Source organism: Cucumis melo, chromosome 7, assembly GCF_025177605.1.
Source record: "Cucumis melo cultivar AY chromosome 7, USDA_Cmelo_AY_1.0, whole genome shotgun sequence".
Classification (NCBI taxonomy): domain Eukaryota; kingdom Viridiplantae; phylum Streptophyta; class Magnoliopsida; order Cucurbitales; family Cucurbitaceae; genus Cucumis; species Cucumis melo.
The window spans coordinates 6,019,361-6,046,706 of NC_066863.1; the positions used below are offsets into that span (position 1 = coordinate 6,019,361).

The 27,346-nt window shown below is 34.6% G+C and overlaps 2 protein-coding genes and 1 long non-coding RNA gene across 3 annotated transcripts; 1 reads left to right on the top strand and 2 right to left on the bottom strand.

Annotated features, from left to right (window-relative positions):
* Positions 1 to 5,449, bottom strand: LOC103504122 (WD repeat-containing protein 26 homolog). Its single transcript, XM_008468579.3, has 5 exons — positions 4,925 to 5,449; positions 3,483 to 4,310; positions 2,497 to 2,598; positions 1,400 to 2,029; positions 1 to 461 (listed from the first exon to the last, which is right to left on the bottom strand). The coding sequence occupies exons 2-5, from the start codon at positions 4,281 to 4,283 to the stop codon at positions 210 to 212; spliced, it is 1,785 nt and encodes a 594-aa protein (XP_008466801.2). The 5' UTR covers positions 4,284 to 4,310; positions 4,925 to 5,449; the 3' UTR covers positions 1 to 209.
* LOC127150352 (uncharacterized) lies at positions 4,866 to 26,141 on the top strand. The gene is made up of 2 exons (XR_007822664.1): positions 4,866 to 5,010; positions 25,874 to 26,141. It is a non-coding gene; the product is annotated as an uncharacterized LOC127150352 (long non-coding RNA).
* Positions 20,864 to 25,938, bottom strand: LOC127150351 (WD repeat-containing protein 26 homolog). The gene is made up of 5 exons (XM_051088020.1): positions 25,789 to 25,938; positions 24,347 to 25,174; positions 23,361 to 23,462; positions 22,264 to 22,893; positions 20,864 to 21,324 (listed from the first exon to the last, which is right to left on the bottom strand). The coding sequence occupies exons 2-5, from the start codon at positions 25,145 to 25,147 to the stop codon at positions 21,073 to 21,075; spliced, it is 1,785 nt and encodes a 594-aa protein (XP_050943977.1). The 5' UTR covers positions 25,148 to 25,174; positions 25,789 to 25,938; the 3' UTR covers positions 20,864 to 21,072.
* Positions 26,142 to 27,346: the final 1,205 nt, after the last annotated feature.

Below are 27,346 nucleotides of genomic sequence, written 5' to 3' on the forward strand. Positions count from 1 at the left end.
TTTGAATGAACTGACCATTTTTATTAATGGAGAATGACTTCATGATGCACATTGAACAACTTTGAATGTCAACTTGGGAAGAAGCAACTGAAGTATTTACATAATAACAGAGCCAACTATAAAAAGAAAGAAAGAAAAAAGTTACAAATGGGTGTGAAGGAAAGAAGGAAGCTTTTCTTTTCCATTTTTTTCTTTTTGCTTTGTTTTGTTCAAGATGTTCCCCCATTGCTATAATGGACACCATTAGGTCCATTACCATTACTACTACTGTATTGTTCAGTATTTTTGAACTTAACAACATCATCCAGCTCCCTTAAGCCCCATATTCTAATTGTATGGTCGTCGCTCGCCGACGCCAACATGTGAGGATTTGTAGGATTCCAGCTCACACAGTTTACAGACCCTGAGTGTCCTTCCAATGCCTCTATAACCTCCCCTGTCCCTCTGTGCCATATGTATACCTGCCAGAATCCATGAACATCAACCTTCGTCAAAACTGAAACCAAGCTCTAGTTAAAAAAAATAAAAGAATGTACAAAGGCATGAACAAAAAACCTCAAACTGTATATAAAAACAGATTCCAGTCCAAAAGTGCTAAGTACATAAAGTCTTGTCAAGGTGAGTTTAGTTTAACCTTAATTGGCACGATCTTTTCCTCAGAATCAGAGGTTTGATCCCCCACCCCACTGTTATACTCTTCCTTAGAAATCCTATTGAGAACACCCATAGAGAAGCATAAAATCTCACGTTGTTGGCCCTTCCAAACCTCCTCGAAACATCTCACCCACTCTAAAAATTCTACAGCCGAACTAGGCACAAAATAGCCAAAGAAACAACATTCTACCCTATCCTAGAAGAGTTCATAAGGGTCTCCTCACAACCACAATAATTTCAAACAATCTAACACGCCAACTCAAAAAGGAATGAGTGAGCTTGCAGCTCAACAAAATATGATCTAGATCCTCTCCGTATTTTGATTCAAATATCACGTCAATCTAAACACGGTGATGTGTCAGTTGGAAAAAATAGAGAACCTCATAGATCTTTCAAACTTCAAATCAAGCAAGGAGAAAAAAGAAGGTTTCTCATACATTTCCAAAGCTTACATGGCTGACGTGACATCTCTTGATATATTGTATGGTTGTGTTTTATGTAGTGGAAAACTAATGTGACATTTAGTACCTTTTCGTGAAGGTACTATATCAACTTCATGTTACCATATAACTAATATCATTAAAATGTTAAGAAAATTAGATTTGTACTTTAACCAAAAATAACAATGATAACCAAGTAATATGAAAATGAAAATTTAGAGAGGTAAACTGAACAAAAGCAAGAATTTATGAAGGTCCCCGCAGTAAATAGCATATAAGTTAAAAGAACAAACTAAGAACTGTACCAGTGAGTCCTCACTGCCACTTGCAATAAAAGCCTGGTCAAGCCCTCCGAAACAGGATCGAATAACAAACCGGGTGCGCTTGTGACCTGTGTATGTTGTAACAATCTCCGCCTCACCTTCTAAATTCCACAGATGGATTTCTTGGTTCAAAAGATTTACTAGTAAGAATTTATTATCCTTCGACAATTGAAAAGAAGTTATTATTTGATCCTCTTCGATCAATTTATCGACATTCAACTCCCTGTCGAGTAGCAATATTGCAGTATCCCTACAGATACTGATAATCTTCTTCCCATCATTGGTTATTTCTAGATCAGATATCTTAAGAGTTCTTTGACCCTTCCAACCTTCCAACTCGTTCCCATCTAACTCCCACATGCAAATACTCTTATCGCTAACGCCTGCAAGTATATGCTTTCCATCGGGAAACCAGCCACAAGAGACCAGTCCAAAACCAGCTTTTTCATAAACATGGAGGCACTCGCCAGAAGTGACATCCCAACGCCTGACAGCTTCCTCCACCCCACACGTGAGTAGCTGACTATCATCGGAACTCCATGATACCAGAGAGACTGGTTGCTCGTGACCTAACAGTCTGTGCTTCAAAGAAATTCTTCCATTTAAGTCTACCTAAAGACAAAAATGTAGTGCGGAACAAAAAAACGTTTAGACATGGAAGTTAGCAAGCTCAAACCTTCAAGTCAAGATCTTAATCACTTAAAACCATTGTTGGTTCATAAAACTCGACTTTGGTCAGTGAAGCCTCCTCAAAAATTACATTTAGAAAGAAAGAAGAAAATTAAGTACATTCAAAGACAATCTGTAAACTAATTCTGTCAATGCTTCCCTTTGGGAGTCTGCACTGTATGTAAGGATTTCTGTAACTATCATTTAGGCTTTGTTCTTTTGGATTGAGCAATAGCTAGTTAATTTCTTCGCGACTCTTCTTGTTAGTCTGTATCCCTTTTCTTCATATAGCTAGTTAGATTCTTTTGTCACACCATTTACTATATTTAGCTAGTTTCTTTGACACACAACCTATAAACTAATTCTATGTAATCATTCTTGAGAGATTAAAAAGTGATCATCACAATTACCTCCCATATAATTGCAGATCGGTCGCTGGACGAAGAAGCTAAGTATTTTCCATTATGCGAAAATTGCAAGAACCAAACCTCATCACTGTGATCTTGTAACACCTGCTCAGATCAAGAAAGCTAAAATGTTCAGCTAACAGCAGAAAGAAACCAACTTGAAAATGCTTCATTGCATCAATTATGATTTCATATCAAACGAGTTCTATGAATAAACTATAACTCAATTGTCCACAGGAAAACAAAAACTATATCAAGTCACAGAGAGAAAATTCATGGCTTTTTAGGTGTTGGAAATTATTACGAAGAAGTTCAGCATTTTGCTCACTCAAATGCTAAGCTTCGGCTCGAGCCATTTAGACCAAGCTGTTGAAGAATTGAAGCCAATTCTCACAGTTTTAGTTTTGTCTTTTCAGAGGGTCCCTTCTTTGTCCTAAGTCATATACTACTAGATAGTTTATTTTTATAATACCATCATTGTCTCTGATTGTTACATGAATGCATTTTACCAGTTCTATTTTCTTTACTTCTGAAAGCATCTAAATAATCCAATTGAAGACAATGGTCGGATGCAAGGGGCTGAAAAAAAGTGATGGAATCACATACTGAGGTCATACCTTATTGTTCCAAATCTTAATCACTGATCATCTCAAATGGATATGTAGCAATAGAACCTCAAAATAACTATCCTTATTACTCTTCAATAATTTGTGCCCCAACTGGAGTGTTTCTACCTATGGTGTGGACATGGTAACTAACTTAAAAGAAGTGTACAACAATTTTTCAACAAAAAACCAAACTTCGAAATAGTTATATTATATAGTATAATATGGAAGAAAATCGACAATCAAATTAAACTGTACCACAAGATAACCCTGACAAAATAATATTTTATATATAAGAAAGAGTTTAACTCTATGCAAGAAGATAGAGACTAAATGGAAATGGATACAAGCTCACCCAAAATGTTCTAAAAAAATATTTCTTACCTGTAAAGTTTGAGAAGGAATCTGATTTTTCCCACAATCATGATCTGTATACAGTGACATCTCCTTATTTAAGGAGTTATGGAAAGTGCAAGCATCTCGTTGCAACAAAAGGGCACGTTCAACTAAATGTTCCAATCTTTTCTCTGGTATCATAAGAGATGCAGGAAGAAGTTTCTGCAATTCCTCCAGCAATTGTGTCCGAGACTTGGCCTTTGCACTTCGTTGACAAGATGAATTGGCTTGAGCTCTCATTGAAGGAGAAACCAAGCAGGACGAGAGCTCACGAATTCTTTTTTCATTAATCTGATGTGGAGCAATCTCAGTCCTTAACGTCCGTAAAGCTTCTGTGACTTTGTCCCTTTCCACAAGCTCAAAGAATTTCTGCTCTAATACCAAAACAGAAGCCGCTTTGACGATGTTCTCATCTGATAGACCAATTGTTTGTAAAGTTTCAACACTTTCATCCCATTTTCCATCATGAATTTGCTGCATAAGCACGTTCACAGCTGGAGAATGTAAAGGTATCCCAGACTCCTCTTCTAAATAAGCACCAGTTTTCTTATAACCAAGAGAATACAATGCATTGGCTATAATTCTCACAAACTCAACTCTTTTGATCACTCCCTTCGAACCAATAACATCACCACTGTCCCCTTCGGATTGTAGGGGGCGAGCCATCAAATCTCTTGAAGAGCCCCCTAATGGCTCTACCACAGATAAACCGTTCGACAGTCCCTTCAATTTCTCTGACGATACCTTCATACGTTTGGAGGCTGGTTCTTCATCCTCTAAACCTCCCATGAAATGCGCACCTCAGCCCATATATAACTAGGACAAACGGATAGACAGATAATTTCAAAAACAAAAAACGCCCCCAATAAATTTCAAACTCACTAATTCACAATGCAGCCAAAGTAACAATCATAAAACTAAATGATACCCATTTTGAAGGCAGACAGTCACAGTTCAGCTCAATAAATCAAAATTTACCAACAAAAGCAAGAAAGTGGTAAAGAATTTCAAACCAAAGCATGTTTTTCGACAATTTTCTTTCCCAAAAACCGCAACCTAAAGCACTGTATCCGAATCTAAAGACATTTCAACCATCCAGCTAAATCAACTTTCACTACTTCTAAAAAAGAAAATGGGACTTAACAAGTAGATACAAATTGCAATCAACGGTAAACTATATGGCTAAAAGGAGAGGAACCGATGTCCTATTACTAAAGCAAACATAATCAGACTATGAAGAACACGAATCGTCGTAATCTCAAACCTGATGAATCGTGAACCAAAGAAAACACTAATCATCTCATTAGAATATCATTTTGCAGTCAATCAATCAAATAGTTGGCAACAAAATTCCGACGCTAATACATTACCGACAGAAAAACAAAACAAAACAAAACAGAGAAATTCAACAGAAGAAATGGGCAACATACCGATGGTCTAAGACAGAGATTCTCACACAAGAAACAATCCCAGAAATTTTTTTAAGAAAAAAAAAAGGAAGGAAGAAAGAAAAAAAGTTCACTTCACGTAAAGGGAAAAAAGCAGAAGCCGAAACCGGCGATTGAAGAAGAGATAGACAGAGAGAAAAAGAATCAGAAAAAGAAAAAAAAATATTTGGGGAATCGGATTTGGGAATTGAGGGTTTGGTGGGGATGATGAGATGATGGGTTAAAGAAAGAGTAAAAGAGATGATGGAGAAGGGGAAAGAAAAGGGGAAAAGGGGAAAGAAAAAACACAGTGGGTTTGGCTTTGCGTGGAGGAAACCAACTCAGAGAGAGGGAGAGAGGAAAGGGTTCTTATGTAGTGAGTGAGGATGAAGAATGAAGAATTCCAACAAAAGAATACACAGAATGTGGAGAGACAAGAGGAAGAGTCGTGGGCGCCATGGAAATGGAGCTTGGGCCTGGTTTCCTGTTCTTCGTTATTGGAGCCTCCTCAAATGGGCTTCTTCTTTGACCATTTTTCTTTGAGGGATTTGTTGATTTTTGGGATAGATGTGAATGTTTTGGAGTTCCTTTTTATATATTCAACTAAATTTATATTTTACAAAGATTTCATTGAAACATTTTTTTCTACTGTTTAACAATACACAGAGGTTGAAGATTCAAATATTTGGCCCTTGGTTGATCGTTCGTACTTTACGTCTATTGATCTATGTTTATGTTGCCTTGAAACTATAATATAATTAAATGTCATATTTTTATGTTGTCTCATGATATTCTAAGATATGTCAAAAAAAAACCTCCGATCAAATATTGTTTATGTTTTTTATATGTAAATCATCAACAAATATTTTTATCTTATTTTCATCCAGACGTATCCTATTAGAAGCTTCTAAATAAACAAAGAGTCAACCTCTCTTGGTAAATGATAAAGACTCTCTCGATTGGCTAGATTGTCTTTATGTGTTTCTACTACCTCATATCATTACTAAAATTTCATATATGCAACCTTCAATTCCATTCGATCTTTGATCTTCGTCATATCAAGATTAAACTTAAAATACTTTGGTGCGGGCGGAGGTTATACTACGTATGGAGGTGTCCATTGTACTTTGGTTAGATGTATTTTGAGCTTGGAGTGGTAAACGAAATGTAATTGTTTTGTTTTGTTAATTGGATTTTAAACACTTTTCTACAAGACATGTTTTTGTATGTATGTAGTGAACAAAAACGAAAATGGTAAGTATTCGTTGTTGTTGATGGTATAGAAATTCAATTTAATGTGTCTAATAGAAAATTAAAAGATGGAAACACTACACTAATATTAAATATTATATGCATAAATATTATAGAAAACATGTTTTTGTATGTATATAGTGAAGAAAGACGAAAATGGTAAGTGTCCGTTGTTGTTAATGGTATAGAAATTCAATTTAATGCGTCTATTAGAAATTTAAAATACGTGAACATTACACTAATATTAAATATTATATGCATAAAAATTATAGAAAGCAAAATTGGTAACTAAATCTAACATTATATTATATTATTACAAATACAACCCACTTTTAAGTGTGTTGATCATGACTTTAACCCAAATCAAATATTGAATATTTTTCTTTGAAAAAAATTGGGTGCAACTGAATTGTATTTAGGGGTGTAAAAATAACCTAACAATCGAACTATCTGACTCATATTATATGGGTCGGGTTGAGTTGGTTTAGTTGAATTGAAACTTTTTGTTTTTTTTTTAGGTTGGGTTGGGTCTTGGTTGGAAGTTGAAAAATTAGAATCAATCCAACCTAACCCGAATTAATATTATACATATATACATATATACATACATCCGTACGTAGGTGTGTGTATATATATATTATTCAATAAAACATTAGGAAATTAGGTCATTCTTATCGGACTCTCTCTTGGTCTCCTTCGTGCACTGTCTCCCTCTTCACTTTCTTAGTCGACTTCTTCATCACTCTAAACTTTACAAACATAAAGTTGGGAGAAAAAAACCAACCAAACCCATATTATACTGTATATATAAAATATCATTAGCAATACCTTTTCCTAATTGTATTGATATAAATTTGTACTTTCACATAATGTAAAATTTGTTATAAAATTAAAATACAATGTAAAATATGCACACATACATTTTGTGTAAAATCATGTATAAAATAGGTGATTTATCTAAATGTTTCTAAAGGGTTTTAACTACTATAGTCTAATTAGGGGTGTCTTACTACAAATTTGACCTAATGTTGCCAATTTTTTCATAAATGTCTTAATGGGTTTCAATTTTACACGAACCCAAAAGACCAAATTACTCATCTTTATTATTAAAAAAATAAAAAAATGAAAGAAGGAAAGTGGACCATTGCATGAGATTAAGATCTGTATTTATTAGATATCCTATGTAAATATGATATGTGATTAATAGGGGTAAGCATGACGGGCCGAAAAATCGAAACGAACGACCGAAACTAAACGAATCGATGTCGGGCGGTCGGAAAAATAATATGGGCGGACGAGTTCGGGTATTAGAAATTAAAAACTGAATTTAGGCAGTCGGGTTTCTTTATAAGGTCGGTCGGCTTGGTAAACCGATCGAACAGACTCCCTTTTTTAAAAAAAAAATAATATATATATATAATATTTATAAACTTATGTTATTTTTTTCTCCCTCACGCCGCGTTTGCCCTTCATCGTTCGCATCGCACCATCGCAATTTGCAACTCGCAAATCTCTCATTTTCCCTCAGTTTGGCTGTCGCAGCAATCGCCAATCGTCGGTGACTCCGTTGGCCATTTTTCCAATTTTTGTATAGTTATTCATTAATCAATCGCGTCAGTTTTCGTCTCCTCTTGCCTGTAAATCCTCTTTCTATTTCTTTTCCTCTTCGCGTTTTTGTTTTTTTGTTTTACTTTGGCGTTAGGGTTTCCAAGATTCTGGAATGTTAGTAAGGAATGACAATCGTTTGATCCCCGCATCGAATTTATTTATGTCGTCATTGTGTTTTTTTCCTCTAAATAATTTGTTCAAGATCAAGTTGTTTTCGATGTTGAATTCGTGGTAAATTCTGTATGGATTCGTGTGTGTAATGTTGTTATTTTTGTTATTTTTTTAATAAGTTATTTTGTTTTTTTGGAAATTTTTTATCTTCCCGTTGGAGATCTCGAAAGTTTGGCAGTAATGATTGTATGATTTGTATCCTTGAAGCGTATTATTGGATGTGTGTAATTTCTTGTACGATTTTTTTTTATTTCTACAATGTTGGTGTATATGCATGTAAAGTGTTTGGTTCTTCCGATTTTTTATGATCTATTTTGCAGGATTTAATTGTTTGGATGTAATATGTTACACTTTTATTTAACAAAGTTAGCCTTCAAAAGATATTAATTAACAAAGTTAGCCTTCAAAGATATACTTTCTGTTTTAATTTTAGAGACAATTGCGAATATAACAATTGTGTCCTTCGGGTTTCTTTTATTCTTCCCACACACACAAAAATGGAATATATTTTTTTTTTTACTCTCATTATAGTTAAATCAAATGGATTCAACGGATATGGAGTTAGAGTGTGATGAGAGCTGTAAAACTTCAAAAATCGTAAGGGACGAAGATACAGATGCCAAGCGTAAAACCATTGATGTTAATTTATATGGAAAAGAAGATATTCCAAATCCCCCGAAAATAAGGAAGAATGTCAAACAATCAATGGTATGGGACCACTTTGAGAGGCTTAAAGGTGATCCTAATGACCCTCCTGCTAAATGTAAATATTGTGGAGTTGTTTATGCATGTCATTCTAAACGTAATGGTCCTGGAACTATGAAGCATCATTTAGAAAAATTGCAAAAAGTACCCTTACCAAAAAGAGAGAACAAACACAAATGACATTAGCTTTTAAACCTAAAGACGAAGTTGGGGATAATTCTTCACAACTTGTATGTGATGTAAACTTTAATTTCATGAATATACAATAAACCATAACATTGTATATAACCTTAAATGTCAAGATCTTTGAACTAGATAACTTTACAAATTAAAAAATTAGTTAAAGAACAACATACCTTGATCCATGAATAATCTTCTTGAGAAATTGTGTTTCTCTCACTTGCCTTCCTTTTAGACTTAATTTAAGTTTCTTGATGGGAAGAATAAACTAGTTAATGAGGCAGTGAGAGGACCAATCCCTAAGGTTCTATATATAGACACCACCCATCATGGTGTTAAATTAGGGCATTATCTTTTAACCTAATGGGCCTAATAAAATAATAAGCCCAAAAAGAATAAATAATAAATAATACAATTGGGCCACATTAATGATAATATTATATTTAAGAATAAATCTAACATTCTCCCACTTGGCCCATTGACATTATTTACCATATACATTCATAGACATAATGCGCAAAATTAAACTTCATAACATATCGTGTCAAGTCAAAGAAACTACTAAAGGATCATGGCTGTCATACATCATTGCATTAACATACTCCCTTCCATGTATCACTGAAATAGTTCTTCTATTAACATGATCTATAATAAAGATAATCAATAATGGTCTAACAATAAGTGTCTTTATCAAAGACGATGTCCTGTTTGGTTTACATAATTCTTTTATGTATATACTAATCATAAGAACAAAACCATAAGATAAAATCAGAAACTATAAATAAATGAGCTCAAAGTGTCAAATAACATAATCTTGATCTCAATGATGATATCTACTGATGCTCATACGTTCAACGTGATCATTGAACGTCTTTGGTGGCAATCCTTTAGTCAGTGGATCCGTAATCATAAGTTTAGTGCTAATGTGTTCAATTGACACCCTCTGTTTCTAAACTTCTTCTTTAACAGCAAAGTATTTTAATTCCATATGTTTAGCAACTTTAGAATACTTGTCATTTTTTTAGAAGAAAACTGTTACCGAATTATCACAATAAATTCTTAGCGGCTTGGCAATACTATCGACAATTCCAAGTCCTGAGATAAAGTTCCACAGCCATAAACCATGAACTGTAGCCTCAAAGCATGCTACAAATTCAACTTCCATAGTGGATGCAGCGATAATAGACTGTTTTGCACTTTTCCATGAAATTCCTCCTTCAGCTAAAAGGAACAAATAGCCAAAAGTGGATTTTCTTGTATCCACACATCCGGTAAAATCTGAATCTGAATATCCAATCACCTCAAGATGATCAGATCTCTTGTAAGTAAGCATATAATCTTTTGTTCCTTGCAGATACCTTAAAACTTTCTTTGCAACTTTCCAATGATCCATTCCTGGATTACTTTGATACCTGCCTAGCATACCCACAGCAAAACTGATGTCTGGTCTAGTACAAGTTTGTGCACACAATAAGCTTCCAACAATAGATGCATAAGGAATAGTTTCCATCTGATTTCGTTCCAATTCATTTTTTGGACATTGCATGAGACTAAATTTATCTCCCTTCTGAATTGGAACTACACTTGAAGAGCATTTGTCCATCTTAAATTTCTCTAAAACTTTATTAATATAGGCCTTTTGAGACAATCCTAACAATCCATGTGTTCGATCACGGAATATTTCAATTCCAATCACATAGGATGCCTCACCCATATCTTTCATTTCAAAGTTTTTAGAAAGAAATTCTTTGGTTTGACATAATAAACCAAAGTCATTTGTAGCAAGCAAGATGTCATCAACATATAGAACAAGAATTATAAACTTACTCCCACTGATCTTTAGGTATATACATCGATCAACGATGTTTTCTTTAAAACCAAAAGATGTGATGGTGTCATTAAACTTAAGATACCACTGTCTGGAAGCTTGTTTAAGTCCATATATTGATCTCTTTAATTTACACACCATATGTTCCTTTCCTTCGACCATAAAACTTTATGGTTGATCCATAAACACTTTTTCATCTAAATTTCCATTTAGAAAGGCGGTTTTCACATCCATTTGATGAAGCTCTAAATCATAATGAGCTACCAAAGCCATAACAATTCTTAATGAGTCCTTTTTCGAGACAGGAGAAAAAGTCTCTTTGTAGTCAATGCCATCTTTCTGAGTATAACCTTTGGCAACAAGTCTAGCCTTGTATTGTTCAATATTGCTATTTGAGTCACGTTTGGTCTTAAAGACCCATTTACACCAAACTCTTTTACTTTCTTTAGGCAATTCTACAAGATCCCAGACTTCATTATCATTCATAGATTTTAACTCTTCTTTCATGGCATTTAACCATTTGGTAGAATTATCTCCTTTAATGGCTTGTGAAAATGAAACTGGATCATCATCAATGCTTAAGTCAAATTCTGACTCATGCAAATAAACCAAATAGTCATCAGAAATAGCTGATCTTCTTGATCTTACAGATCTTCTTAATTCTATTTCTTGTGGTCCCTCAGTTACAGGTTCATTTGTTACAATATCATTATGTGGTGTTTGAATATTAATTTGTTGTTCTTGTGGATTGTTAACAGAGCCAACAACTACAGGAACAACAACTTGAGAAGAAGTTATAGATGAAGGAATTTCCACCCTAACTTCTTGAATTTCCACTTTTCGCGGTTCCAAACTCCCACTAATTATGTCATTCTCAATGAACCTTACATTTCCAATTTCAACTATTCTCGTACTGTGGTTAGGACAATAAAATCTATACCCTTTTGATTTTTCTGGATAACCAATGAAGAAACCACTGGTTGTTCTTGAATCCAGTTTCTTTTCATGTGGATTATAAATTTTTACTTCCGCTTGACAACCCCAAACATGTAGGTGTCTTAAACTAGGTTTCCTTCCTGTCCACAGTTCAAAAGGTGTCTTTGGAACTGACTTACTAGGAACCCTGTTTAATAAATATTGAGCGGTTCTTCATCCACAAGGACACAGGTAAAGATGAATTAATTAACATGCCTCTAACCATATTCATTAATGTACGATTTCGCCTTTCTGCAACACCAGTTTGTTGTGGTGTTCCTGGCATTGTTTATTGAGCACATATGCCATGACTTTCTAGGAATTTAGCGAATGGACTGGGGCATTGTCCATTCTCGTCATATTTTCCATAATACTCACCACCTCTATCAGATCTTAAGATTTTCACCTTTCTATCTAATTGCCTTTCAACTTCATTTATAAATACTTTTAAGGCATCTATTGCTTGAGATTTCTCATGCAATAAATAGATATAACCATAACGTGAGAAATCATCAATAAAGGTGATAAAATACTTTTCTCCACCAAAAGATGGAACATCAAAAGGCCCACAAATATCAGTGTGTATAATTTCAAGGAGCTGTGAGCTTCTTGTGGCTTCTTTATTAACTGTGTGTTTTGTTTGTTTTCCTTTAATACAATCCACACAAATTTCAAGATCAGTAAAATCCAAATCTGGAAGAATTTCATTCTTTATTAATCTTTTAATTCTTTCTTTGGATATGTGACCTAAACGTTTATGCCACAAGTAAGCTGACGATTCATTAGTTTGACCACGTTTAGTACCAACATTATGATGCAAGGTTAACAAACTCTCAGCAAAAACATTATCAAGCTTTAATTTATATAAGTCATCACAAAGAATACCAGAACCAATAAAAATGTTCTGTTTGAATAAACTAAAACACTCATTCTCAAATTTAAAGTAATAACCTAAAGTATCAAGCTTTGACAAGGAAATCAAATTACGAGAAATAGAAGGAACATAAAAGGTATCAAAAAGGTCTAAATGATGTCCAGTATCTAAAGTTAAACGATAGGTTCCCATAGCTTCAACTGGAACTTTGACTCTGTTTTCCATAAAAATGAATCTCTCATTTGGGTTTGTGGTTCGAGTCTTAAGGAATCCCTGCATCGTATTGGAAACATGAATGGTACAACTAGAGTCAATCCACCATGTATTATAAGGAACTTCAGTTAAGTTTGATTCGAAACATACTAAAGCATTATGCTTACCTTTATTCTCGAACCATGTCTTACGTTTTAGACAATCTTTCTGATAGTGTCCAGGTTTGTTGCAAAAACGACACTTATCCTTAATTTGTCCCTTTTTGTGGATTGGGACAGATGACTGTTTTACCTTTAATTGTCCATGATTGCCCTTGCCATTCTTTTTTCCAGGTTCTTTCCAGCTCCTTTATGACCCATGAGATTGGCAGAGTGAATTATTGGTTTCTTAAGTCTCGCTTCCTCTTGAATGAGCATACTTTGTAATTCATGCACATTTCATTTATCTTTCAGAGTGTTATAGTTCATGTGAAATGGATCATACTCTGAAGGTAAGGAATTAAGGATAAACGTTACCAAAAAATTCTCATTAACTTCCATTCCCATGGTCTTTAACCTTGCTGCCAAGTTCGTCATTTCAAGGATATGCTCATGTATAGTACGAGAACCATCAAACTTGATGTTGGTTAAAGTACTCATAAGTGTTCCAGCAAGTGACTTGTCAACCGACTTTGACTGAGAACATTTTTCCACAGATTTCATAAATTCCTTAGCATCTTCAGTGTTCTTAATTGTGGACTTAATATTGTTTGCTACAATCATTCGCATAAATATTAAGCTCAATCTATTTGATCTTTCCCAAGCTTTATAGAAAGATCTATCCTCATCACTGCTAGCAGAAGTAATTGCAGCAGGTTTCTCACTTAAGAGTGTTAAATCAAGATCCAAAACTCCAAGATGGAATTTGATTTGTTCGCACCAATCAGAGAAATTGAGTCCATTAAACTTTATTATAGATGTAGCATGCGAATAAAGAGAAACAGGAGCAGATGCTGCAATTACAAAATAAATATGCTTATACATCATTGCTTTGAGAAATAAACTTAAAGATATTAACATATGTTCGGATAATATTAAATAACCATTAATTTATACATTGAAGTTCTTCTTTGAAAGGCACAACAATGTACAACATTTACACTTAACTGATGCTAGATTTAGTTTCATATAATTGGTAATTTAAATGCTCAAATTAGATACATTAGTTATCTTTGGATATACTAACAATATCTAACCAAACACCTCAATTAACCACAATAAGATTCATTATTATAAAACTGCTAATTACCTTTGGGCAAATTAAATGTTCTATAATAATGAAAATCAATATACACATGACAAATCATTAATGTTTCATAATATTATCTCATTCATTAGCATCAAATAGACATGAGTAATTGAATCAATCTTAATTTGATGTCTAAAGATCTACCAATTTGGCCACTTTGGTGACTAACAAATTGTTCATAACACAGGTATCATAATAAAACAATTCTAATTAACCATAATAAGATTCAAAATTATAAAACTATTAATTACCTTTGGGCAATTTAAAAGTTTTATAATAATGAAAATCAATATACTCATAATAATAATTCATCATCATTACATAAATAGGAGTAATTGAGTTTAACCTTAATTTGATATCTATTGAACTTACTAATTTGGCCACTTTGGTGACTAACAAATTATTCATAATATAGATATCATATTAAAATAATCACAAATAATTATTTTCTTAATTTGCAAAACACCATCAATAGAATATCTATAAAACTTACTAATTTTGTCACTTTGGTGACTAACAAATTATTCATAATATATAGATATCAAACAACATAATTGTAAGTGATTTGCCTCATAATTTATAGTTAGATACAAGGATTTCATCAAAAATTCATACATTCATACATTATCCTCCAAAAATTTAATTGTACAATTTAAATTTTAGAGATAAATGGATACTTTAAACATAACACATAAAATATAATTAACACGTAATCATCAATTTCATCATAAACTAAATATATGCAATATTTCGAAAATCATTAAAATCTAAAATAATTAGATTTATGATGAATTAGATTTTCAACAATATCGTAATCTTTATTAGATTTTAATTCCTTTTATCAAGGATTGGAAAATTAATTTAATTCATGACCTTTCAAATAGATAATTGAAATTTATATCAAAACAATATCTTAATTCTTTAAAAAAAAAAATCAAATCTTCGTAACACTTTAATCATTAATAAGTGGCTCAATGAATTTTATCAAAGGAAAAGAAGATTGTCGGCGGTGGATGAATTAACCCCTTGAAGAAAAACGGTGAATTTAAAAAACTTTTATAATTTTCTTTTCTTCTTCCGGCTTTCCATAAAAACAAATTTTCAAATTCATAATCTTTAATCAAAGAATCTTTAATTCAAATGATAATCAATAATCGAAGAATCTTGATTTAAATTTAAAAGAAAAACATGCAGCGGAAACATTAAAACAAATCATTAATCATCCATGTAAAATTATTGTAACGCCCAACAAATTCGATATTTCTTTTTGTTTTATCCATTGTCATTAATATTAAGTGTGGTTATGGGAATTTTAAATTTATTGGAAGAACCTTACCATTTTGATTTTCTCGAAGTAATTAAGGTTGGGAATCCTTATTTGTTTAGGATAATAAGTATCATTTTTTTTTTATTTATTTATTATATTATTTTTATTTTATTGGAAATAATTAGGGAAGCCCTTATTAAACTAAAGTTGGTTGTTTTGGTGAGATTTGGAGAGAGAGAGAAGGAGTTGTTTTGGGTTTTTAAAAGGGAAAGAAAAGAGTCAATTTTCTTATAAAAAGGCCTTGGGACTCGTGCGTAAAGAGGAAGAGAAAAAAATCAAAGAAAGAAAGGGGGGAAAAGAAAAAGAAAAAGGAAAATTTTTATTATTGAAACCCTAGCCGCCGCACGCCGCCGCCGCGAACCCGAGCCTGCAGTCGAAACCGAGCCGTCGCCGAACTTCCAGCCGCGTCGGAAGAATCGTCCAAGCCGATCCGCGCAGCCGAGCGCCGTGTCTGCAGCCAAAACTCGCCGCGCCGCGTCGATCTGAGGAAGAGCAGCCAGCCGCGTCGCGTCGCTCCGATCCAACGCTGAGGAGCCGCAGCCGATTCGTCAGCCAGCCGTGTCCGCAACGCCGTCGCTCACACGCCCAGCCACGCCGCGCCGCTTAGATCCGACGCAGCGCAGCCGGAACGTTCGTCAGCCAGCCGTCGCGCCGACTGAAATCCAACAGCTAAGCCTCGCGCGCCTCCAGCCGTCGAACCCGAACCCGGAACCGCTCCACGCCCGCTTGCCCGAACCCGAAACCGAACCCGCGTCCGTGCCCACACGTGCCCAGCTCTCCCCGCGTGCAAGCCGCGCCGCGCCGCCTGCACTGCAAGCCGAGCCGCGCCTCCTTGCTGACGCGAGCCGAGCCGCACACGCAAGATCCTTGCGCCAAGCCGAGCCGAGCCGACCCCTGTTCTCCTTCCAGCCGAGCCGCCAAGCCTAATTTGGCTCCTTCCACCTAATTTTTGGTAATTAAATCAATTATTTTGGCATTATCCAGTAAGATTCAACATTTTGGGCACTAGATAATTTAATTTGGAATTAAATTAGATCATTTTTCCTTAAGGGACGTCTTGGACCAAGTAATTGCTGCAGCGGGGGATTTCTTCAGTAGGGGCTTGAGCACTGCAACCTCTCTCTAGGGTAAGTCATTTCAAATGAGTCTTGAACCGTTAGTCGTTGGACCTAATTACGAATTTTGGCATATTAAACAGTTAGGACCTCGTCGCTTGGAAAGCGTACTGCCTCGCGGTTAGGACTCGACAAGTAAATCTCCAGGTAAGAGATTCTACTACTAGCTTCATGTTTAGAAGTATGAGACTATGTATGCTCCAATTTTTCATGTTAAGGATTAGACAGTACGATGCCTGAAATAAATGTTAGTATGATGCAAATGACGATATGGTTATACTATAGCCTGTTATGTGTGGCGAGAGCTGTTATGGCTATACGACGAATGTCGAGACGGAGAGTGTAGAGATGATTTATGTGATATGTTATATGCTGATGCCATGTGTATGTATACTGCAATTAGGGTACCTGTTAGCTTAATCTGTTAGAGTCGTACCTGCATGGGTGTCCTTCGGGATCACCACCTATTGAGGACTGTGTGGTCCGACGGGACACCAGTCTAGCATGGATATAGATATGACTCGAGTGACTCGACGGGGTCCTCGCATCCCGACTGTCCTAGGTGTCCCCCGGGGCACCGAAGACCAGAGTTACGTTCCTACGGGAGCGCATGTTGCACGTGTTCGGGAACGTGCCAGAAATTGGGTACCAGTTACAGGACTCTGACAGGAAGTTAACAGGCACCTAGTGGGACTAGTAGTGGGTCCCTTACTGAGTATTTTATACTCACTCTCTTCATTTTATGTTTTCAGGTAGAGGACGAGGCAAGGGCAAGGGCAAGCTGGCGAGCGACCCGAAGTGACCGTGGAGGGCCATAGGGACTACTGCTTCCGCTTATCCTTATATCAGACTTTCGTATTTGAGTTTGAGTACTTGTCATTTCTTATCATCTTTTATGTAGATAGGGCCCGAGTAGGACTTTAGAACGCATTACACCTTTTGCATAACTACCTTGTTTAAATTTTCATAAATAAAATTTCTTAAACCTTATGCGTTTTTAATAAATTTTATGACTTAAACCACTTGTTCTATATTTAGTAATGACTTCGATTCAGTATAAGGAGTTGGGTCGTTACAATTATAAGTTCTCAATCAAGGCTCTGATACCACATGTAAACTTTAATTTCGTGAATATACAATAAACCATAACATTGTATATAACCTTAAATGTCAAGATCTTTGAACTAGATAACTTTACAAATTAAAAAATTAGTTAAAGAACAACATACCTTGATCCATGAATAATCTTCTTGAGGAATTGTGTTTCTCTCACTTGCCTTCCTTTTAGACTTAATTTAAGTTTCTTGATGATAAGAATAAACTAGTTAATGAGGCAGTGAGAGAACCAATCCCTAAGGTTCTATTTATAGACACTACCCAAAATTATGGCATTATCTTTTAACCTAATAGGCCTAATAAAATAATAAGTCCAAAAAGAATAAATAATAAATAATGCAATTGGGCCACGTTAATGATAATATTATATTTAAGAATAAATCTAACATGTGAGTCATTTAGTTTAGAGGGTTGTCGGGAAGCTTTGGTTGAGATGATAATAATTGATGAATTGCCCTTTAAGTTTGTGGACGGTAAGGGGTTTAAGAAGTTTGTGGATAAATTAACATGTGGAAATCATACTAGATTTGTTGTTCCATCTCGATTTATTATGGCTAGAGATGTGCTTAAGTTGTATGTTAATGAGAAGAATTGTTTGAGAGACATGTTTGTAAAAAAATAAGTATAGAGTTTCTCTCACCACTGATTGTTGGACATCGGGACAAAATATTAATTACATGGTCCTAACTGCCCATTTCATTGATTATGATTGGAAATTACATAAGAGAATACTTAGTTTTGTCCAATTGAGAATCATAAAGGTGATACTATCGGTAAAACCTTTAAAAAGAATTTGAAGGATTGGGACATAGAGAGGGTAATGACTTTGACGGTTGATAATGCAAGTTCGAATGACACTGTTGTTGCTTATCTTTTAAAGAGATTCAATAAAAAATTATTGTTCGATGGGAAATTTTTGCAAATTCGTTGTTGTCCTTATATATTGAATCTTATAGTAATTGATGCTTTTAAGGAACATAATGATTGTATTAATAGGATTTGATATACCATGTGATTTATAAGGTCTTCTCCTGCTCGTTTTTTGAAATTTAAAAAGTGCATTAAATTTGAAAAAATAGCTTGTAAGAGTTATGTGTGTCTTGATGTTCCCACAAGATGAAACTCCACATATATGATGATTGAAGGTGCCGTTAAGTTTGAAAAAGCTTTTGATAGATTAGAAGATGAATATGGCTCTTATAAACATGATATGTCACCGAATAAAGAAGATTTGACAAATGCTAGGATGTTAATACGGTTTTTAAAAGTATTTTATGATGTGACATTAAAGATTTGAACTCTTTGTATACTACTTCAAACTTGGTTTTCCATCAAATTACAGTGGTTCAAGAATTGTATACGTTTGAATGCGGGTAATTCAAATACATTATTAGTTGGAATGGCTAATAACATGAAGGCAAAATTTGTGAAAGATTTGAGGTTCTTGGTTGTATGGCTAGAGATATTTTGGCTATTCCAGTTTCTACTGTAGCATCTGAGTCGGCTTTTAGTACGGAGGACGTGTTGTTGACTCATCATGCTGCTGATTGGCTCCTAAAACAATGGAGGCTCTCACATGTACACAAAATTGGCTAAATTCTGATCCAACAGATCTTCAAATTCCACATGAATTGGAAGAGGCTTCAAAATTTGAAGAATGTATTATTCAAATCTTTACATGATATCTTTCATAGTTGTAATGTGTAACTTTAGTGAAATCTTAAATTATTCAATAAATTCTTGATATTGATTGTGTAGGATTCCGGGTGGTTATGGAGAATGAAAAGGAGTTTGAAGACCTTCCAGATTTTGATAAGTTATCAATCACCGACTTGGCGATTACTAACTAATTTTGATTCAAGACTTGTAATATTTCTATCGACTAGACTATCATAGTGTTTGTTTATGTTTGATATTTCAGTTGTATTTGACTATTTATAACTCTTAATAGTAATGTGGTGAAGTGAATTGAACTTGGATGTATTTGTAACTCTTAATTGTATTTTTTATTTCATATTGGTAGTATGTTAGTTTACATTCTTATTTTTTATGTTGTTTATTTTATTGATTTGTGTAAGAATTATGAACTAAGAATTGAAATAAATAGAACTAGATTTTATTTTTTACATAAATATATGGTTTTAAGACAATATAAAATATATATCACAGAGACAGACTTTTCTGTTGAAATTAAAAAGAGAAATAAAACATAATAATGTCATTCTTATTTTTTAAAATCGTTTATCAAAGAAAACAAGAAACATAGGAAAAAGGAAAAAAAATTGACCAAACTGACCGACCGACGGTTGGATCGATCGGTTTTGTTAGAAACAGCGGCTGAAGCCGGTTTTCCACATTCCGTGCCGAGGTCGGTTCGGGACAGTTTGGTTGAAACACCAACCCCAACCGCCCGATGCTCACCCCTAGTGATTAATTCTATTATGCTAATATTATAATCAAAATTATCCCTTAATTATTTTTCTTTTTGGATTTTGTTAAAAAAGTTTTCCCTTCGTCCATTCTCTCTCTCACTTTCCAATCTCTCTCTCCGTCCTTTCTTTCTTATTTCGTTCATCTCCTTCACATTTTTTCAGTGAGTGCATATTTGTTTCATATTATTAATTATACGTATAAAATTATGAAATATAGTATGTCGTACAGTTAATCAATTATATATGCCACATAATTTTTATAGTATATACATCTATTTACAGTCACTCAAGTATATATATACCATGTCATTTTCTTTGATTTTGCATTATTTTTCATATATTCCACGTAATTTGATAATTTCTGATGAATAATTATTATATTTCATCAAATTTGCATTGAATTTCATATATTGGAAGTTAATTTGTAAAATCTTACCCTGATTAAAACTATTATCGATTTATATAGATCATTATATATCTTGTATATTTAACATAAAATTAAAGTACAATGTAAAATATGCACACATATAGTGGTAATTGACATAACCCGGAGTCGAAGGTTCAAGACATGCACACATGACACATTTTTGCCATAGCTTACAAATGAAATACATTCTGCCCTACACACACGAACATGCAGTGTCTTGGATCTCATCATATATCAAACTTTTAACTTTTGTTTTGAAGATTGTTCATGAGATGGATGAAGGAATCCATTCCTATGCCACAAAAACCTATCATACTTCACACACACAAACCTTCAAAATTGAATTTAATTACTTGAGATTATGAAGTACAAACATAACCAAAAACTGAGTTCTAAATCACTTGCAAAATATAGCCAAAGAAAGAGAGGGAGATTTGAATGAACTGACCATTTTTATTAATGGAGAATGACTTCATGATGCACATTGAACAACTTTGAATGTCAACTTGGGAAGAAGCAACTGAAGTATTTACATAATAACAGAGCCAACTATAAAAAGAAAGAAAGAAAAAAGTTACAAATGGGTGTGAAGGAAAGAAGGAAGCTTTTCTTTTCCATTTTTTTCTTTTTGCTTTGTTTTGTTCAAGATGTTCCCCCATTGCTATAATGGACACCATTAGGTCCATTACCATTACTACTACTGTATTGTTCAGTATTTTTGAACTTAACAACATCATCCAGCTCCCTTAAGCCCCATATTCTAATTGTATGGTCGTCGCTCGCCGACGCCAACATGTGAGGATTTGTAGGATTCCAGCTCACACAGTTTACAGACCCTGAGTGTCCTTCCAATGCCTCTATAACCTCCCCTGTCCCTCTGTGCCATATGTATACCTGCCAGAATCCATGAACCATCAACCTTCGTCAAAACTGAAACCAAGCTCTAGTTAAAAAAAATAAAAGAATGTACAAAGGCATGAACAAAAAACCTCAAACTGTATATAAAAACAGATTCCAGTCCAAAAGTGCTAAGTACATAAAGTCTTGTCAAGGTGAGTTTAGTTTAACCTTAATTGGCACGATCTTTTCCTCAGAATCAGAGGTTTGATCCCCCACCCCACTGTTATACTCTTCCTTAGAAATCCTATTGAGAACACCCATAGAGAAGCATAAAATCTCACGTTGTTGGCCCTTCCAAACCTCCTCGAAACATCTCACCCACTCTAAAAATTCTACAGCCGAACTAGGCACAAAATAGCCAAAGAAACAACATTCTACCCTATCCTAGAAGAGTTCATAAGGGTCTCCTCACAACCACAATAATTTCAAACAATCTAACACGCCAACTCAAAAAGGAATGAGTGAGCTTGCAGCTCAACAAAATATGATCTAGATCCTCTCCGTATTTTGATTCAAATATCACGTCAATCTAAACACGGTGATGTGTCAGTTGGAAAAAATAGAGAACCTCATAGATCTTTCAAACTTCAAATCAAGCAAGGAGAAAAAAGAAGGTTTCTCATACATTTCCAAAGCTTACATGGCTGACGTGACATCTCTTGATATATTGTATGGTTGTGTTTTATGTAGTGGAAAACTAATGTGACATTTAGTACCTTTTCGTGAAGGTACTATATCAACTTCATGTTACCATATAACTAATATCATTAAAATGTTAAGAAAATTAGATTTGTACTTTAACCAAAAATAACAATGATAACCAAGTAATATGAAAATGAAAATTTAGAGAGGTAAACTGAACAAAAGCAAGAATTTATGAAGGTCCCCGCAGTAAATAGCATATAAGTTAAAAGAACAAACTAAGAACTGTACCAGTGAGTCCTCACTGCCACTTGCAATAAAAGCCTGGTCAAGCCCTCCGAAACAGGATCGAATAACAAACCGGGTGCGCTTGTGACCTGTGTATGTTGTAACAATCTCCGCCTCACCTTCTAAATTCCACAGATGGATTTCTTGGTTCAAAAGATTTACTAGTAAGAACTTATTATCCTTCGACAATTGAAAAGAAGTTATTATTTGATCCTCTTCGATCAATTTATCGACATTCAACTCCCTGTCGAGTAGCAATATTGCAGTATCCCTACAGATACTGATAATCTTCTTCCCATCATTGGTTATTTCTAGATCAGATATCTTAAGAGTTCTTTGACCCTTCCAACCTTCCAACTCGTTCCCATCTAACTCCCACATGCAAATACTCTTATCGCTAACGCCTGCAAGTATATGCTTTCCATCGGGAAACCAGCCACAAGAGACCAGTCCAAAACCAGCTTTTTCATAAACATGGAGGCACTCGCCAGAAGTGACATCCCAACGCCTGACAGCTTCCTCCACCCCACACGTGAGTAGCTGACTATCATCGGAACTCCATGATACCAGAGAGACTGGTTGCTCGTGACCTAACAGTCTGTGCTTCAAAGAAATTCTTCCATTTAAGTCTACCTAAAGACAAAAATGTAGTGCGGAACAAAAAAACGTTTAGACATGGAAGTTAGCAAGCTCAAACCTTCAAGTCAAGATCTTAATCACTTAAAACCATTGTTGGTTCATAAAACTCGACTTTGGTCAGTGAAGCCTCCTCAAAAATTACATTTAGAAAGAAAGAAGAAAATTAAGTACATTCAAAGACAATCTGTAAACTAATTCTGTCAATGCTTCCCTTTGGGAGTCTGCACTGTATGTAAGGATTTCTGTAACTATCATTTAGGCTTTGTTCTTTTGGATTGAGCAATAGCTAGTTAATTTCTTCGCGACTCTTCTTGTTAGTCTGTATCCCTTTTCTTCATATAGCTAGTTAGATTCTTTTGTCACACCATTTACTATATTTAGCTAGTTTCTTTGACACACAACCTATAAACTAATTCTATGTAATCATTCTTGAGAGATTAAAAAGTGATCATCACAATTACCTCCCATATAATTGCAGATCGGTCGCTGGACGAAGAAGCTAAGTATTTTCCATTATGCGAAAATTGCAAGAACCAAACCTCATCACTGTGATCTTGTAACACCTGCTCAGATCAAGAAAGCTAAAATGTTCAGCTAACAGCAGAAAGAAACCAACTTGAAAATGCTTCATTGCATCAATTATGATTTCATATCAAACGAGTTCTATGAATAAACTATAACTCAATTGTCCACAGGAAAACAAAAACTATATCAAGTCACAGAGAGAAAATTCATGGCTTTTTAGGTGTTGGAAATTATTACGAAGAAGTTCAGCATTTTGCTCACTCAAATGCTAAGCTTCGGCTCGAGCCATTTAGACCAAGCTGTTGAAGAATTGAAGCCAATTCTCACAGTTTTAGTTTTGTCTTTTCAGAGGGTCCCTTCTTTGTCCTAAGTCATATACTACTAGATAGTTTATTTTTATAATACCATCATTGTCTCTGATTGTTACATGAATGCATTTTACCAGTTCTATTTTCTTTACTTCTGAAAGCATCTAAATAATCCAATTGAAGACAATGGTCGGATGCAAGGGGCTGAAAAAAAGTGATGGAATCACATACTGAGGTCATACCTTATTGTTCCAAATCTTAATCACTGATCATCTCAAATGGATATGTAGCAATAGAACCTCAAAATAACTATCCTTATTACTCTTCAATAATTTGTGCCCCAACTGGAGTGTTTCTACCTATGGTGTGGACATGGTAACTAACTTAAAAGAAGTGTACAACAATTTTTCAACAAAAAACCAAACTTCGAAATAGTTATATTATATAGTATAATATGGAAGAAAATCGACAATCAAATTAAACTGTACCACAAGATAACCCTGACAAAATAATATTTTATATATAAGAAAGAGTTTAACTCTATGCAAGAAGATAGAGACTAAATGGAAATGGATACAAGCTCACCCAAAATGTTCTAAAAAAATATTTCTTACCTGTAAAGTTTGAGAAGGAATCTGATTTTTCCCACAATCATGATCTGTATACAGTGACATCTCCTTATTTAAGGAGTTATGGAAAGTGCAAGCATCTCGTTGCAACAAAAGGGCACGTTCAACTAAATGTTCCAATCTTTTCTCTGGTATCATAAGAGATGCAGGAAGAAGTTTCTGCAATTCCTCCAGCAATTGTGTCCGAGACTTGGCCTTTGCACTTCGTTGACAAGATGAATTGGCTTGAGCTCTCATTGAAGGAGAAACCAAGCAGGACGAGAGCTCACGAATTCTTTTTTCATTAATCTGATGTGGAGCAATCTCAGTCCTTAACGTCCGTAAAGCTTCTGTGACTTTGTCCCTTTCCACAAGCTCAAAGAATTTCTGCTCTAATACCAAAACAGAAGCCGCTTTGACGATGTTCTCATCTGATAGACCAATTGTTTGTAAAGTTTCAACACTTTCATCCCATTTTCCATCATGAATTTGCTGCATAAGCACGTTCACAGCTGGAGAATGTAAAGGTATCCCAGACTCCTCTTCTAAATAAGCACCAGTTTTCTTATAACCAAGAGAATACAATGCATTGGCTATAATTCTCACAAACTCAACTCTTTTGATCACTCCCTTCGAACCAATAACATCACCACTGTCCCCTTCGGATTGTAGGGGGCGAGCCATCAAATCTCTTGAAGAGCCCCCTAATGGCTCTACCACAGATAAACCGTTCGACAGTCCCTTCAATTTCTCTGACGATACCTTCATACGTTTGGAGGCTGGTTCTTCATCCTCTAAACCTCCCATGAAATGCGCACCTCAGCCCATATATAACTAGGACAAACGGATAGACAGATAATTTCAAAAACAAAAAACGCCCCCAATAAATTTCAAACTCACTAATTCACAATGCAGCCAAAGTAACAATCATAAAACTAAATGATACCCATTTTGAAGGCAGACAGTCACAGTTCAGCTCAATAAATCAAAATTTACCAACAAAAGCAAGAAAGTGGTAAAGAATTTCAAACCAAAGCATGTTTTTCGACAATTTTCTTTCCCAAAAACCGCAACCTAAAGCACTGTATCCGAATCTAAAGACATTTCAACCATCCAGCTAAATCAACTTTCACTACTTCTAAAAAAGAAAATGGGACTTAACAAGTAGATACAAATTGCAATCAACGGTAAACTATATGGCTAAAAGGAGAGGAACCGATGTCCTATTACTAAAGCAAACATAATCAGACTATGAAGAACACGAATCGTCGTAATCTCAAACCTGATGAATCGTGAACCAAAGAAAACACTAATCATCTCATTAGAATATCATTTTGCAGTCAATCAATCAAATAGTTGGCAACAAAATTCCGACGCTAATACATTACCGACAGAAAAACAAAACAAAACAAAACAGAGAAATTCAACAGAAGAAATGGGCAACATACCGATGGTCTAAGACAGAGATTCTCACACAAGAAACAATCCCAGAAATTTTTTTAAGAAAAAAAAAGGAAGGAAGAAAGAAAAAAGTTCACTTCACGTAAAGGGAAAAAAGCAGAAGCCGAAACCGGCGATTGAAGAAGAGATAGACAGAGAGAAAAAGAATCAGAAAAAGAAAAAAAATATTTGGGGAATCGGATTTGGGAATTGAGGGTTTGGTGGGGATGATGAGATGATGGGTTAAAGAAAGAGTAAAAGAGATGATGGAGAAGGGGAAAGAAAAGGGGAAAAGGGGAAAGAAAAAACACAGTGGGTTTGGCTTTGCGTGGAGGAAACCAACTCAGAGAGAGGGAGAGAGGAAAGGGTTCTTATGTAGTGAGTGAGGATGAAGAATGAAGAATTCCAACAAAAGAATACACAGAATGTGGAGAGACAAGAGGAAGAGTCGTGGGCGCCATGGAAATGGAGCTTGGGCCTGGTTTCCTGTTCTTCGTTATTGGAGCCTCCTCAAATGGGCTTCTTCTTTGACCATTTTTCTTTGAGGGATTTGTTGATTTTTGGGATAGATGTGAATGTTTTGGAGTTCCTTTTTATATATTCAACTAAATTTATATTTTACAAAGATTTCATTGAAACATTTTTTTTCTACTGTTTAACAATACACAGAGGTTGAAGATTCAAATATTTGGCCCTTGGTTGATAGTTCGTACTTTATGTCGATTGATCTATGTTTATGTTGCCTTGAAACTATAGATATAAGGAGAAACAAAGAAATACAAAGAAATATAATATAATTAAATGTCATATGTTTATGTTGTCTCATGATATTCTATGATATGTCAAAAAAAACCTCCGATCAAATATTGTTTATGTTTTTTATATGTAAATCATCAACAAATATTTTTATCTTATTTTCATCCAAACGTATCCTATTAGAAGCTTCTAAATAAACAAAGAGTCAACCTCTCTCGGTAAATGATAAAGACTCTCTCGATTGGCTAGATTGTCTTTATGTGTTTCTACTACCTCATATCATTACTAAAATTTCATATATGCAACCTTCAATTCCATTCAATCTTTGATCTTCGTCATATCAAGATTAAACTTAAAATACTTTGGTGCGGGCGGAGGTTATACTACGTATGGAGGTGTCCATTGTACTTTGGTTAGATGTATTTTGAGCTTGGAGTGGTAAACGAAATGTAATTGTTTTGTTTTGTTAATTGGATTTTAAACACTTTTCTACAAGACATGTTTTTGTATGTATGTAGTGAAGAAAAACGAAAATGGTAAGTGTCCGTTGTTGTTGATGGTATAGAAATTCAATTTAATGTGTCTAATAGAAATTTAAAATATGGAAACACTACACTAATATTAAATATTATATGCATAAATATTATAGAAAACATATTTTTGTATGTATATAGTGAAGAAAGACGAAAATGGTAAGTGCCCGTTGTTGTTAATGGTACAAAAATTAAATTTAATGCGTCTAATAAAAATTTAAAATACGTGAACATTACACTAATATTAAATATTATATGCATAAATATTATAGAAAGC